This window comes from Gopherus evgoodei, chromosome 2 (genome assembly GCF_007399415.2).
Source record: "Gopherus evgoodei ecotype Sinaloan lineage chromosome 2, rGopEvg1_v1.p, whole genome shotgun sequence".
NCBI lineage: Eukaryota > Metazoa > Chordata > Testudines > Testudinidae > Gopherus > Gopherus evgoodei.
Window position 1 is genome coordinate 22,449,574 of NC_044323.1, and position 14,203 is coordinate 22,463,776.

Genomic DNA, 14,203 nt, shown 5'->3' on the forward strand with positions numbered 1-14,203 from the left:
AACTCTCCCTAAAAGTGCAAAGTTTCAAAAAAGTCATATGAATAGAAGATGGTTGGGGGCAGAACAGATCTGGACAAGGAGAAGAAGTCTGGAGATAAATGTGAGAAGGGAGGGACATATGCTTGTTTTGTCAAGACCTTGTGTTTGCTGTTAAAGAAAAAAATCCAGAATACATAACATTGTTGTAGTTAAATAAAACAACATATCTATCTGAGGATGTTCTCCTCTTAACAGAGCATGGCAAGAAAATCCTCCAAATATTAATAATTAACTTGTTGAATTGGAGATAGTTATGAAGTCATTGGGAGGTGAACTATCTGCTTCAATTACCTTTAGTAAATGAAATAACCAAACAATCATTTTCTGATATAGCTGCAAAACTAAATTGGAAAAGTTTTCAAAATAAATCAGTGTTTAAGAACGTATAATGTGTACCTTCTAAAAATGAAACCTACATCTATCTCTGAGTTGTGAAGAATATGTATTAAGGTTATAGCAACCAACAAGAATGCACTTTTATATAGAAAACTATGATTAAATCAAGTCTCCCTGACTAGTATTTAAATCAAATCCACCCTGTGGACAATACTAATAAGCAAATAACGCATGCTATATTTGCAACCAACACCACCTTCTGATACACTGAATTTTCACAAACCAATAAAGCTGACATACTTTGGACCAGGTCATACCCTTCCATCATGGCTTGCACTTTGAAATCAATAGGATTTGTGCTCTTAAGTCACTCAGGTGCTTTTATTAAAGCCTGAGCAGCCTAAATTTAGCCTCCTATTTTTAAAAGTTTTGGTCTGTGTATACAAGAGAGTTCACAATATCTGTGCTATGGTTTTGAAAAATCTAAGTACATCTGCATTGCCAGTGAAGTAATTTTGTTTCAAAGTGATAAAGTTTTTAATACCATTAAGAAAAATGTAATAAATTCAGCTTTAGTTCTTGCAAACACTTAAGCATGGGCATTCCCACTGAAGTGAATGGGATTAACAATGTGAGAAGACTCAAATATCTATTTATGTGTTTGCAGGAATAGAGAGTTTATTTTCTGCCTACACCACACAAATAAGATCATGTCACTACTTGAAGGATAACAAAAACAAAACAGAAACAGCATTTACAAATTTAGTGCATTATAAATTTAAAGTTGCATTAGCACAAGAATATTAGGTTTACAAAGCCTCAACCTGATTTAAGTAATTGATATTTTTAAAGAGTGATTTAAACCATGATTTTAAAAAAACTGTAGTCTTTAAAATGACTTCACTATTTCAATCGCAATAGTTTGCTAGTGACCTCAACCATGCAGGTGGTGGGGGAAGAAAGGATGGGCACCATCATGCTGCCTGGAGTGACTATAGCATGTTTGTCCCTACCACAAGTTCCAAAGAAGTGAACGGAGACAATGTTGTTTACATTCTTCCTCAGGCCTAACATGTGGAGTTAACTGGACTGTGTAATGTGTAAAATCATTCTTAAAGATTAAACTGAAAAAGCTGCATTAACACAGTCACTTTGAACTGCAAATTTCATCAACATTGTTTCCTTAGCTACAAAGTTGTTAAGGAAACATGCAGTGGTACCAGAGTTGTTCGATTTCCCAGTCTAATCCATTTACTCATTTTTCTCTTGTACAAACCTCACTCCTGGGTACTAGAAGAGAGAGATGTGGTTACTGAGTACTGTTTTCAAGTTACGCAATTAATTACTGAGGATCACTGGAAAAACAAACAAAACTCTTGTATCATCATGGCCAAGGTTGAAACCTCAGTTGGTAAATGTAGAATGGCTCTTATACCATGGTATTGTCTAAATAACTTAAGCATGACTGAAGCCCCAGTGTGTACAAATACAGTGGACCCCAAGCTTTCCTAGTGTTCTTTAGATTTTTATTATAGTTAAACAATTTTCATTCAGGACTACTCTTGGATTTTACAATTCTTTTGCAAGTTAGTCTAACAAAGGTTAGAGAAACCAGTCAAAAACATCCTCCCATAGCTTCTTTTCTCCAAAAGCTTTTCAAGTTCCCACTGTAAATGCTCTGGAAGTCACATGGAGGTTCTTGATTGCTTTATTTTCAAGGTTGTCTGCTACAGGCACATGAAAAACTACAAGTTTAAAACTGGCCACTATACACAGTACAAATATTATCCTGTAATAAACTAGCAAAAGCAAAAATTTCTTCACCCAAGTCATGTTACACTACACTCTGAACATCAAAATCTGACTAGCCACCATAGTTTAGACTTCTGCTAACCTTGAGGGCTTATAAAGAGGAGTTACGTTTTTATGGGCAGAAGGCATGCATCTTTCAATCGTCTTAGCTCAAACCAAGTTGGCATGATTGAAGAGCTCCTTGATGTCTAGGTTAAAGTGTAGATAGCTATGTCAGGTGTACAGGCAAAACAGTGCCCAAGAGCTCTGTAGAGACTGTCCACAAAAGCTACTCACCAGTGACTTAGCTGAGCACAAGTATTTCACTGCTGATTTTCCTAATCTACTGAGAGCATTCTGTGCCCAAAAGTTAAAAGTTCTGCACACCATGTTTTACAATTCTGCAAATTTTGTTAAATAAATATGGAGGCTCCAGCATGACATTGGGGAGCACAGGCCACTGGCTGCACAGAGGTGGGAGATCACTGCATAGCTCCCCCGGGACACAGACTCAGCGGTGAGGCTGCACCCAACCCTAACAAAGCACGAGGACCGGACCTGCCCCAGAAACATCCCTGGGCCTTGACCCTCCATACCAGGTGTACCTGGTGTGGGCAGGCAGGTTCAGCAAAGCAGGATCCAACTGTGGATGCGCTTAGTTTGGGGATTGAGGTATGGATGGAGAGGGTTCTATGTGGGGGCAATCTGGGTGCAGGCAGCTCAGAGAGGGATCCTGGTGCTAGGGGGAATCTGGATGCACACGGGCTTATTGAAGGATTCCGGGTGTAATGGTTATGAGACTCTGAAGGGGGGTCCAGGTGAAGGTGGTTGGGGCTCAGCAGAGATGGAACTGAGCTCAGCGGGGGGGGGGCGGTTGGGTCTAGGGGGGCTCAGTGGATGGTCCAGATGCTAGGGGAGTGGGGCTCAGTGGGGTGGAGATCCAAGTGCAGCTGGCTGGGGCTTGGTAGGGTGGGGATCCAGATGGCTTATTGGGGTGGTCCAGGTGCACAGGGCTCAGGGGGGGTGAGGCTTGCTAGGAGGGTCTGGGTATGAGGGGTCTGAATACATGCAGGTTGGGAGGATGGGGGAGCGGCTCCCTGTACAGGGATCCCTCCCCCTGCAGCTGAGCAGCAATGGGTGCAGGAAGAAGTTTGCAGAGCTTCCTGCAGCTGCAGGAGAAATCTGGGGGTGGGTCTGACTCTGCCCTGGATGCTGTGCAGGGGAAGAGGAAGTACCATCCTCCCCAGCCCAGACAGTACTAGCAGCTGAGCCCGACGGAGGGCAGAAGACACCAGCCCAGTCTTCCCCAGTCCAGACCCCTGCCCCACAATGATTTGCCTCTTTGCCGGTTGCCCTCAGCAGCCAAAACATACTGCTGGGGAGGGTACCAAGTCATTTTTCTGCAGGGAAGCAAAGAAATCTGCAAAACAGGAAGATTCAGGACAAAATGTTTGGTGAACTCATGGCAGAGTCCCAAACGAAGAGGTGGAGGCTGTACATGAGGACTCAGAGGAAGAAAGAAATCCAGTTCTCCCAGGAGACTGTGGCAAGGAAAGCATCACAGGCTAAGGAGAGCACTGAAAAGATAGAAATAAACAGAGGCAAAGCACGAACACAATCCCAAGACAGAATGCTCTCCTACAAAACATGCTCCTGCTAGGCTGCAATACTGGCTACTGGCACCAGCAGCAATTCCTCCATGCCATATCCATGCAGTACTTGCAGACGCCACTCCCCTCCCAGGCCCAACATCCGCCTGCCAAGAACACCAGCTCCAGAAGTCCAGAACTATGGAGCCATGGCACCAGAACAACTGAGTACAAGAGGCAAGACCTATACACACTAACTTTAAGCTCCTTCCCCCTGCAAACTTGTTATTTTTGCTCTGTTTACACTGCTGCGCTTTTAGTTTGTTTCACAATGACCAACAAAAAGCAAACCTTTAATTAGAACAGTGTTTTGGAAAATGTATTTTCAAATAAAAAGGTATTTATTATTTATGTATTTATTATTAAAGTTTTTGGCTTCATTACTCTTTCATAATAATTGTTTAAGATCCATTTTGGTCCGTTCTCACTCATCACTAATGCAACAAAAAATTCTTTAAAATAAAGCTAAAATAATTCAAAGTTTTACAGATGTATATAGGCAATATCCCACCTCCACCAGCCTTAAGTGTACTGCAGTGCTCAAAATCTATCCCAGTTTGCCCCCCATGGATTAGCAGCAGGATACACAAACACATATTCAACCAGGAGATTCAACAGGGATGAGCAACAGGCATCCCTAAAAGTATTCTCCTCTGCGTTAGTATTCTCTACAGGATGCCTTGCTGGCTGCTCCAACTGCCAAGCAAGGCTCTGCACCTCGGTTCTACCCACTGATAAGGCTTTCCCCTCTTGTGTTCTGCACAATATTTGTGAGAGCAACTTAATAGTTAGACTCTTTCAGCTGCATCCAAATGATTCCATAAGCAGCACGATCTCCTTTCACAACAGCCAAATGCACTCAATCACCCTCCTGCAACTACTCAGTTACCATGTTCTTTCCTTCTGCTTGGTGGTAAGGCGAGTGAAGTCTAGGGTGACCAGACATCCCGACTTTATCGGGACTGTCTCGATATTTGCTTGTTTGTCCCACGTCCCGACTCTGTTCCCCTCTTCCCTCATTGGCTCCCTCCCCAAATCCCCGCCTCTTGCCTAGCAGGCCATGCCCAGGAGACGCAGGGGAGCATGGGGCCGGGGTGAGAGAGAGTCTGGCCTGGCCCCGAGCAGGCAGGACTCAGGTGAGGTACCTGGAGGGAGAGTAGGGGGGTGGCCCGCGGGGCCAGGTGGCAGCTGTTCTCCCCACCTGGGCAGCGGGACTCAGGAGCAGCCGCTGCTGCAGCTCCCACTGCCGCGGGGGGAGGAAGTGGCCAAGCATGTGGCGCTCAGCAGCTGAGGCTTTGGCGCCCTGACCCGAACACCCCAAACCCAGGCCTGCTGCGGGGACCCAGCAGTGTGCACGCTGCGCCCAGCCCCTGGCCAGTCGTGTCTGGGCTGGCTGCGCAGCTGGTGCAATCCTGCGGCGGAGGCATCGGCAGCCCAGCCCCATTCGTTCCCCTGCGGGACCCGAGCAGGATGGGGGGGGAGGGCTGGGGCCTGCTGTCCCCACTCCAGGGCTGCCTGCGGGATTGCACCAGCTGGGCAGCCAGCCCAGACGCGACTGGCCAGGGGCTGGGTGCGCGCAGCATGCGCGCTGGGTCCCCGCAGCAGGCTGGGCTCGGGGGTTCGTGGGCGCCAAAGCCGCAGCTGCCGAGCTTAGCCAGCGGCCGCTTCCTCCCCCCGCAGCAGTGGGAGCTGCAGCAGAGGCTGCTCCCCAGTCCCACTGCCCAGGTGGGGAGAACAGCCGCCGCCTGGCCCCGCAGGCCACCCCCTACTCTCCCTCCAGGTACCGCTCCCTAGTCCTGCCTGATCGGGGCCAGGTCGGACTCACACTCACCCCGGCCCTGCGCTCCCCTGAGTCTCCCGGGCCTCCCTCCAGCGCTTGCAGAGGGAGGAGGAATCGGGGTGGAGGATTTTTTTTTTGGCTCTGCCACCATTTTTTTCCTCCTCTGCCTCGCCCCTCCCCCCTCGTGTCCCGATATTTGACCTGGGTGATCTGGTCACCCTAGTGAAGTCCAAAGCCGAATATGTGGCTCTGTGCACTGTACTACAGCCCAGTCAGCCTCTGCATACTCTCGCCTCCTACCATAGTGCATTTCTGGGTCCATGCTGGCAGAAAGCAAAAACGCTCATCCAAAAGGAAGCATAACATGAAACACTCAGAACATGGGGTTTTAAAATCTGAATCCTCCTAACTTCCACTTTACATCCCACAATTTATAGTGAAAACTATCCCATAATATACACTGCTCAGCCACACAGCAAAGGATCACGGGATATTCCACCCCCACCTTCCCTCAAGAACAATACTCCATCAGTTTGCAGCAAACTACCGCTGTGTGTTCACATCATGTTGAAATTGAACACGGAACAAGCATATCGGGTGTATGCTATTGGTGGCACTTGCATACTATGAGTTACCAAATGTGCACGTAAGAAGTTGCATTAAATCCCTCTTGTAGACATACCCTTAGCCATTGTCTACACAGCCAGATTTCTAGGTAGGGACACAGGGGCAGTAGGGGCAAAGGAGTCCTAACAAAAACATTTAGTCTTAATATGCTTACTACTAGGTCAACCACTAGCTGCTCAAACTATGGAATGTTAAATGTGTGTTGTAAGTTTTGATCTTACTATGTTTGCACAGGAAGACTGACACTACATTTTACTGAGAAAAAGATTAATCCTTACCCAAAGGAAAAAAAACACAACACACCCACTACACAACTTCTGTGGGTTCATTGGTTCATTCAAGGCTCCAGATCAGTACTCAAGCAGTTAGGTTTGCCAATGTCTGTTTCTATTCCAGAAGTCTCCTAACAGGCATTCTGTGAAGGAGAGGCTGAACTGGCAGAAAGAAGACAGCCTAACCTTCGTTTGAGACACAAAGCCAGGATGGCTTGGGAATACGATTCAGTGCATTCCAATAAGCTCCTGGGAGAAGAGCTCTTGTGCTCTGAGGGTTTCTGGTAGGGCCTTCACAAGCAGCAACACATTGTGTTGAATACCCCCAGTGCACATAGGTCCAGAGAAGTAAACTGGTGCAGAAATGTGCAGATTACAGAAATGGAGTCTTATAACCTTTAAAAAGTAATTCAAATAAATTGGAATGCTTTAGCCAGGACCGCAGCTGGAATTATTCTTTGAAGCGTCTACATAAAAAAAGATTTAAAAAATTAGATGACCTTCTTCTTTGTATGTTTCTTGATCTGTACTAAAGTGACAAGTTTTGCTCATGAATCTACAGCCACATTCAAATTTTGTACAGGACCACCAAATAATTACTAATAAAATATTCAGACATTTTGTAGGAGAGGGAACATATGGCTTTTAAAGAAACCCCTTTGGAAGCATAGTTCAATATACTAAGTCACTGACAGGTGCTCTACACGAGCAGTATCCTAAGAACCATGATACTGGTGTAGTTCATGAAAAGCTTGAAAAATAATGACACTTTATAGGGAGAAAAGCTTGCCATTCCTGAAAACAAGAGACTATGCTTTATCCTTCTTGAAATGCTATTCATAGCATTGGACCTATCTTCCAAACTCCTGTTAACTGTCTGCCTTCAGAGGCTCCTTTACCAGAGTTGAGATATTAGATGAAATCTGTTTTCTCTAAAGTTACCGAAGATAGTTAATCCCATTTCTAATCAGATACGGAATAGCAGACATTTGAGATTCGGCTCTAAATTTGCATCTAGCATTATGTGTTTTAATTAAGGACATTTTACTTATGTTAGAAGAACTAGCGTTAGACAAAAAGCATAGTGAGTGGCTTCTCTGTGAGAGTGGGAGGCTAATGCAAATAAGCTGACACCCTTTTCTACAGAAAAACTGATATACCTGTTAGGTCCAGATATAGCACTGAAAGTTATTGATATGTTGACTGTTCCCTAGAGTCAGATATTCTGAAGGGAGGCAACTTTACCATGGAACAAAAAACTCTGCACATCTGAAATAATGCCACTCAATCTGGCTCAACATATTCCTGTCTGCAATTTTAAAGAGAAGAGAAACATCCACGTTTGAGACAGAATAGAACTGAGGCAGGGAAGTGACTCAACTAAAGAAACCAGGGTCCTTAACCTCCACTTATGCCCATGTTTAGGGCAAGCTGGAGAATACATATGTTTAATTAGTGAAGTGAAAAAAGCAGAGTGCACTAGTTTAAAGTGGGCTAGTGATCCATTTGTTATACAGAAGGGGAGGGGGAAGAGCAGCTGCTGCTGGAGCCTGGAGGAGCACTCTGGGGTAGCTCAGTCAAGAAAGGTATTGACAGCTCCCTTCTCCTGCCCCAAGTGCAGTTCCCCCTCCCCTGCCTTCCCCACTCACCCCCCACCCAGTCCCAAAGGCAATATTTTCCTTAAAGCATTATTATGTTTTAGTCTCTCAAATCATTTAAGTACAATTATGCAAGAAGTCAAAATTTTCCATTTGGTTAATAAAAAAATTTCAAACCCAAATGTTTTAAGTTACTTGGAACATTTGGTACTATCACTGTAAATCTGTACACAAGTTGCATTTACCATGCATTTTGCCAAAAGCCACAAGAACCCCATGATGCAATTTATAGATCCTGCACAGCAACATGTATTTTGCCTGAGTGTTTTGACTATGCAAAATTCATTACATGGGATGCACATTCCCATTTCACACAAGTTATCAACACTTTTAATCTAAAGATATCCATGCCAAGGTTTATTCCTGTAAAGTTTCTCCTCACGTGTAGGTTCTAGCACTCTCTATTGACTAAGCTGAGGGTTAGTAACTTCATTTTGTTTTTTAAAAAAAAAAACTCTCTCCAATTGGCCTTAGCATATTAGTAAGCGCATAACATATTAACTAAAGGTGCATACCACTTCAAGACTGAGAAACAACTTTGTAGTATGAAGGTGAATTTCCACGAGTTGTGGAAATGAAGCCACCTAGACAGCTATTTCTCAGGACTTTTGGTGATGGTGCCACGTACTGCCCACACCCTGTATTAGAATATTCTGGGATACAATTTGTATTAAAGACTGCCAAACAAAAGTGTGTATTTGTTTAATATACAAAACAAAGACTACATCAGATAGTTAACTCAAACTAAGTGAAATGTTTGATTTTTTAAACTATAATACTTACTAGATGAGAACTGTCTTTAACTTCTTGTACTTGCTGCACCTGCGGTTCAGCCACAACTTTAGTGTCCTGATCAGAAGTCATGAGCTGTCTGCTTCTTGGCTCCTCAGAGAGAACTTTACTGGCCACCTTGGTAAGCTGCAGAGAAAACAAAAAAAGATATAGATGTTATAAAAGTGACTGTTAAAATAGTTCAAGAATTCATAAGCAACTTTGTTTTGTAGAACAATGGCAAAAGGAACAGCTACAACTGTTTATACTGTAGGTTTTCCAGTGGAAAACAGCTATAAGCACAGTTTACATTGGTCCACCTTGAGACGCATTCAGGTTGATTTCCAACCATGCAGCACCTGTTTTTGCTGCTGCAGCTACTTATTTTTTCATTTGATTAAAAAGATTTCAAGTTTCAGTACAAATGGATTTTCAGGTTCCCAACTGGTGTAACATTTCATCTTAATTTTTAAAAGATGTTACATCGCAATTGCTTTTCTACGTTAGCAGGGTTTAATAAATCACTCTATTCCATCATGCTTGAAAGTTACTTTATTTAACCAGATGGGTAGAAAGCGGGTGAGGGGTGAAAATCTGCAAGACACTGATGGTTTCACATTTTACAGCTATTATTAAAATACCTCTGTCTTAGTAAACAGTCTGGTGTTTCATAAAAAAAGAGAAAGTCATTGTATACATCACACATCCTTCATTTTTAAAAAGGATTGGAATGCAGGTGAGAATTTTTTTGGGGGAGGGGCAGAACCTCATTTGGAATATGGTGTACAATTTTGGTCTCCCATGTGTAAGAAAGATGAATTGAAACTGGAAGAAGCGCAGAGAAGGGCTACTTAGGATGGTCACCAAAATGGAAAAATCTATCTTCTGGAGAGGAGGCTCAAAGACCTTGACTAGTTTAGCCTAACCAAGAAGGCTGAGAGGAGATATGATTGTTCTCTATAAAAACACCAAAGATACCAGGGAGGGAGAGGAGTTATTTAAGTGAAGCACCAATGTTGGCACAAGAACAAATGGACATAAAACGGCCATCAACAAGTTTAGGTTTGAAATTAGACAAAGGTTCCTAACCATTAGAGGCGTGAAGCTCTGGATCAGCCTTCCAAGGAGAGCAGTGGGGGCAAAAAATCTGATCAGCTTCAAGACAGAGCTTGGTAAATTTATGGATGGAATGGGATGATGAAACTGTCTACAATGGCATGTAGCCAGTCTGTGACTGCTAGTAGCAAATATTCTCAATGACCAGAGACAGAACACTATATGGGGAGGGCTCCCAGATACTACAGAGAATTCTTTCCATGGGTCCTAGCTGGTGGGTCTTGTGCACATGTCCAGGGTCTAAATGACTGCTGTATTTGGAGTTGGGAAGGAATTTTCCCCCAGTCCAGGGTTGCCCAGAGGATTCAGGGGGCCTGGAGCAAAGCAATTTCAGGGGCCTCTTCCATAAAAAAAAAAGTTGCAATACTATAGAATACTTGTCAAACAGATAGTTAAGGGTTAATGTCTCTTACCTGTAAAGGGTTAAGAAGCCCAGTGAACATGGCTGACACCTGACCAGAGGACCAACAGGGGGACAAGATACTTTCAAATCTTGGTGGAGGGAAGTCTTTGTTTGTGCTGTTTGTTTTGTTCGTTGTTTGCTCTCGGGACTAAGAGGGACCAGACGTACATCCAGGCTTTCCAAATCTTTCTGAATCAGTCTCTCATGTTTCAAAATTGTAAGTAATAGCCAGGCAAGGCGGATTAGTGTTTGTTTTTCTCAACTTGTGCATGTTTCTTTTTGCTGGAAGGATTTTTACCTGTTTCCTGTAACTTTGAATTTAAGGCTGGGTGGTAGGGGGTCTCTCTGGTCTATATGAATCTGAGTACTCTGATTTTACAGAGATAATTTTTACTTTTCTCTTTCTTTAATTAAAAGCTCTCTTTTTAAGAATCTGATTGATTTTCCTTGTTTTAAGATCCAAGGGGATTGGGTCTGAACTCACCAGGGATTGGTGGGAGGAAAGGAGGGGGGATGGTTAATTCCTCCTTGTTTTAAGATCCAAAGAGTTTAAATCTGTGCTCACCAGGAAATTAGTGAAGCCTCTCAAAGCAACCCAGGGAGGGGAAAGTCGTGGGGGGGGGAACAGGGTGTGTGCCAGACACTGAATTTCTGGCTGGTGGCAGCGTACCAGATCTAAGCTTAGAAGTGTACATGCAGGTCCCCACATTTGCACTCAAGTTCAAAGTGGGGAAAGAAACCTTGACAATACTATATCATCATGGGGGCCCCAGCGAGGCCCGGGGCAAATTGCCCCACTTCCCTCCCCCTCCCCCCCCCAGGCAGCCCTGGGTCAGACTGGCACAGACTGGAGTTTTTTGCCTTTTTTTCCCCACAGTATTGGGTACAGGTCACCTGAAGGTTTAAAGTAGTGTAAATGTTGGATTTTCTCTAACTTGGAGTATTTAAATCATGATTTGAGGACTTCAGAAACTCAGACAGAGGTTATGGGTCTACTACAGGAGTGGGTGGGTAAGGTTCTGTGGCCTGCAATGTGCAGGTGGTCAGACTAGATCAGGGGTCAGCAACCTATGTTATGCGTGCCAAAGATGGCACATAAACAGATTTTTAATGGCATGCGGCTGGGAGCTGGGGCTCCCAGCTCCTGACGCGGCAAGCCACAGGGTCTGTGCTCTCAGGCCGGAGCATCTGGCCGAGCGCAGCAAGCTGCCGGTCCCTCTCACACCTTCCCCTCTTCCTTTGAAGCCCTGCCGCTGTGTACACAGCGCTCTGGGGGGCCAAGGCTGCACGCTCCCATGGGGCAACGTTGGGCTCCGTGGGGAGGGAAAGACGCTCCCCGCTCATCTGGAGCCCTGCTGCTGCATGTGCCGCGCTCTCAGGGGCAGGGCGGGGCTGTGCGCATGGCGGCAGGGCTCTGGATGAGCGGGGAGCTTCATGGTACAGGGTCCGGGGGGGGGGGTTGGATAATGGGTGGGGGCAGTCAGGGGACAGGGAGCAGGGGGGGTTGGATACTGGGGTGGTGGTTGGTGCAGGGGGTCTCTGGCGGGGGCAGTCAGGGAGCGGGGAGGTAGACGGGCATGGGAGTCTCAGGGTCTATTAGGGGCTGGGGGGTGGACAGGGGTCAGGGCAGTCAGGGGACAAGGAGCCTTCTGGGGAGGCAGTTAGGGTGGGGGGTCTCTGAAGGGGGTGGTCAAGGGACAAGGAGCTGGGGCGTTTGGATGAGTCGGGAGTTCGGGGCGGGGGCTGTCAGGAGGTAGGGGTGTGGAGGGGAGTTGGGGCAGGCAGGGAGAGGTTGTATGGGTCCAGAGTTCTGGGGGTCCTGTCAGGGCAGGAAGCAGTTACATAGGCATGGGAGTCCCAGGGGTTCTATCTGGGGGCTGGGCAGTCAGAGGACAGGTAGGGGGTAGGATCCTAGGGGGGCAGTCAGGGGACAAGGAGGCTTAGATAGGGGGTGGGGTCCCAGAAGGGGGTAGTCAGGACAAGAAGCGGGCGGGGGAGAAGGGCGGGGGCGCAGTTACCCAGCCCTTTGCCCTGACCCCCCTCCCCACACACCCAGCCCTCTGCCCTGAGCCCTGCACCCCCACACGCACCCCAGGCCCCTGCCCTGAGCCTTGTACCACCCAGCCCTCTGACTCCTTCACTGCCCCCCCATGACCCCAGCCCTGACTCTGGCACCCCCCCCATATACCCAGCCCCCCCACATCCCATGCACCTGGCACATCTCCACCCCCACCCTGAACACCAAACAGGAGCTCCTGCACCCTCATTCATTCCACCTGCACCCCTCACACAAACGGGAACTGCCCAGGTAAGTGCCCCCACACCCAAAGGTCCTGCCCCACGCCTGAGCCCCCTCCCTCATTCTAGCTCCTGGTCAGAACTTCACCCCCAGCCCTGTGCTCAGTCCCTTCCCACCCTCAGCTCAGTGCAGAGAAAGGAAGAGAATGGGCCAGAACCAGGGAGAAGGTAGGTACCCACTGTATGTGGGCAGGGCCGGGACCCCAGACTGGCAGCAGGCTGAGTGGGTCCGGCAGCCGGGATCCCGGTTGGCAGGAGCCAGCGGATGGAACCCCTGAGCGGCAGTGGGCTGAGCCACTCAGCCCACTGGTCTGGGGTCCCGGCTGCTGGCCCCACACAGCCTGCTGCCGGTCTGGGGTTCTGGCTGCCAGACCCTTCCCAGCGGTCCCGGTCGCAGGCCCCACTCAGCCCACTGCCGGCCTCGGTGAACAGAACCCCAGACCAGCTGTGGGCTGAGTGGGCCGGCGGCATAAAATCAACATTTTAATTTCATTTTAAATGAAGCTTCTTAAACATTTTTAAACCTATGTTTATTTTACACTACAACACTAGTTTAGTTATAGAGACCTTCTAAAAAAACATTAAAATGTATTACCAAGCACGGGAAACCTTAAATCAGAGTGAATAAATAAAGACTCGGCACACCACTTCTGAAAGGTTGCCAACCCCTGGACTAGATGATCATGATGGTGCCTTCTGTCTTAAAGTCCCTGAGCACAAATGGAGTTCTTTTAATTATTAGGTTTTTTTAATCCCATTGTTAGCCTTAGAGTACCACACACAAAAGGAATTGCGCAATGTGTGGGAGGTACCACCTTGAACATGTCAGATTTAGCCCTAAAGCCAAGGGGTGAGATGTAGTGTTGTGCCTGTAAGAGGAAGCACAGACACACCCCCCAGGGAAATGAATCTACCGTAGCACAGACCGCAATCCTCTTCAAGTCATCTTTGCACTCTCCAAAACCCTGGGCCGCTCTGGCGGATGGAGCAGCAGAGTCGCCAGCCTAACTCAGAGCCCCTGTGGCCTTGGTATGTTACAAGCCATGTCCCAGGACTGCCAGAAAATCCCACAGCACTGCAGACCTGTTCAGAGCCATGTACACCATTGAACTAGGGCTTGGCAAAGGGGTCCAGTGAGGCACCTTTACTTGCCATTACCTCAGTACCTGCTGTGGGGAAGAAGATTTTCCCCAGGGGGGGACTGGGGTTTTTAGGACACATTTATGCCACTTCAGGCCCTTTTATTCAGTATAAAGGGACCACACAAGTTTCAAGATCTCACGCAAGAGGTTTGCAGGTAGCTAGAAAAACTACAGTTAGAACTGAAAGTGAAACTTAAAACATTACTAGAGTAAGGTATGGCAAATACGGAAAGTAATTTGGAGCCCACAATGTGAGGTGTTCTATATATGGAATGACGCTGTATATCCCAGATATTCATATATAGCTATGACAAATCCAAG

At 46.6% G+C, this 14,203-nt stretch overlaps 1 protein-coding gene across 1 annotated transcript in view; it reads right to left on the bottom strand.

Moving 5' to 3' along the window:
• Positions 1-14,203, bottom strand: part of LARP4B (La ribonucleoprotein domain family member 4B) — a 104,937-nt gene that overhangs the window by 50,353 nt on the left and 40,381 nt on the right. The window contains 1 exon segment of the mRNA XM_030550134.1: positions 8,936-9,070. Coding sequence (XP_030405994.1) covers positions 8,936-9,016 — 81 coding nt within the window. The 5' untranslated portion in view covers positions 9,017-9,070.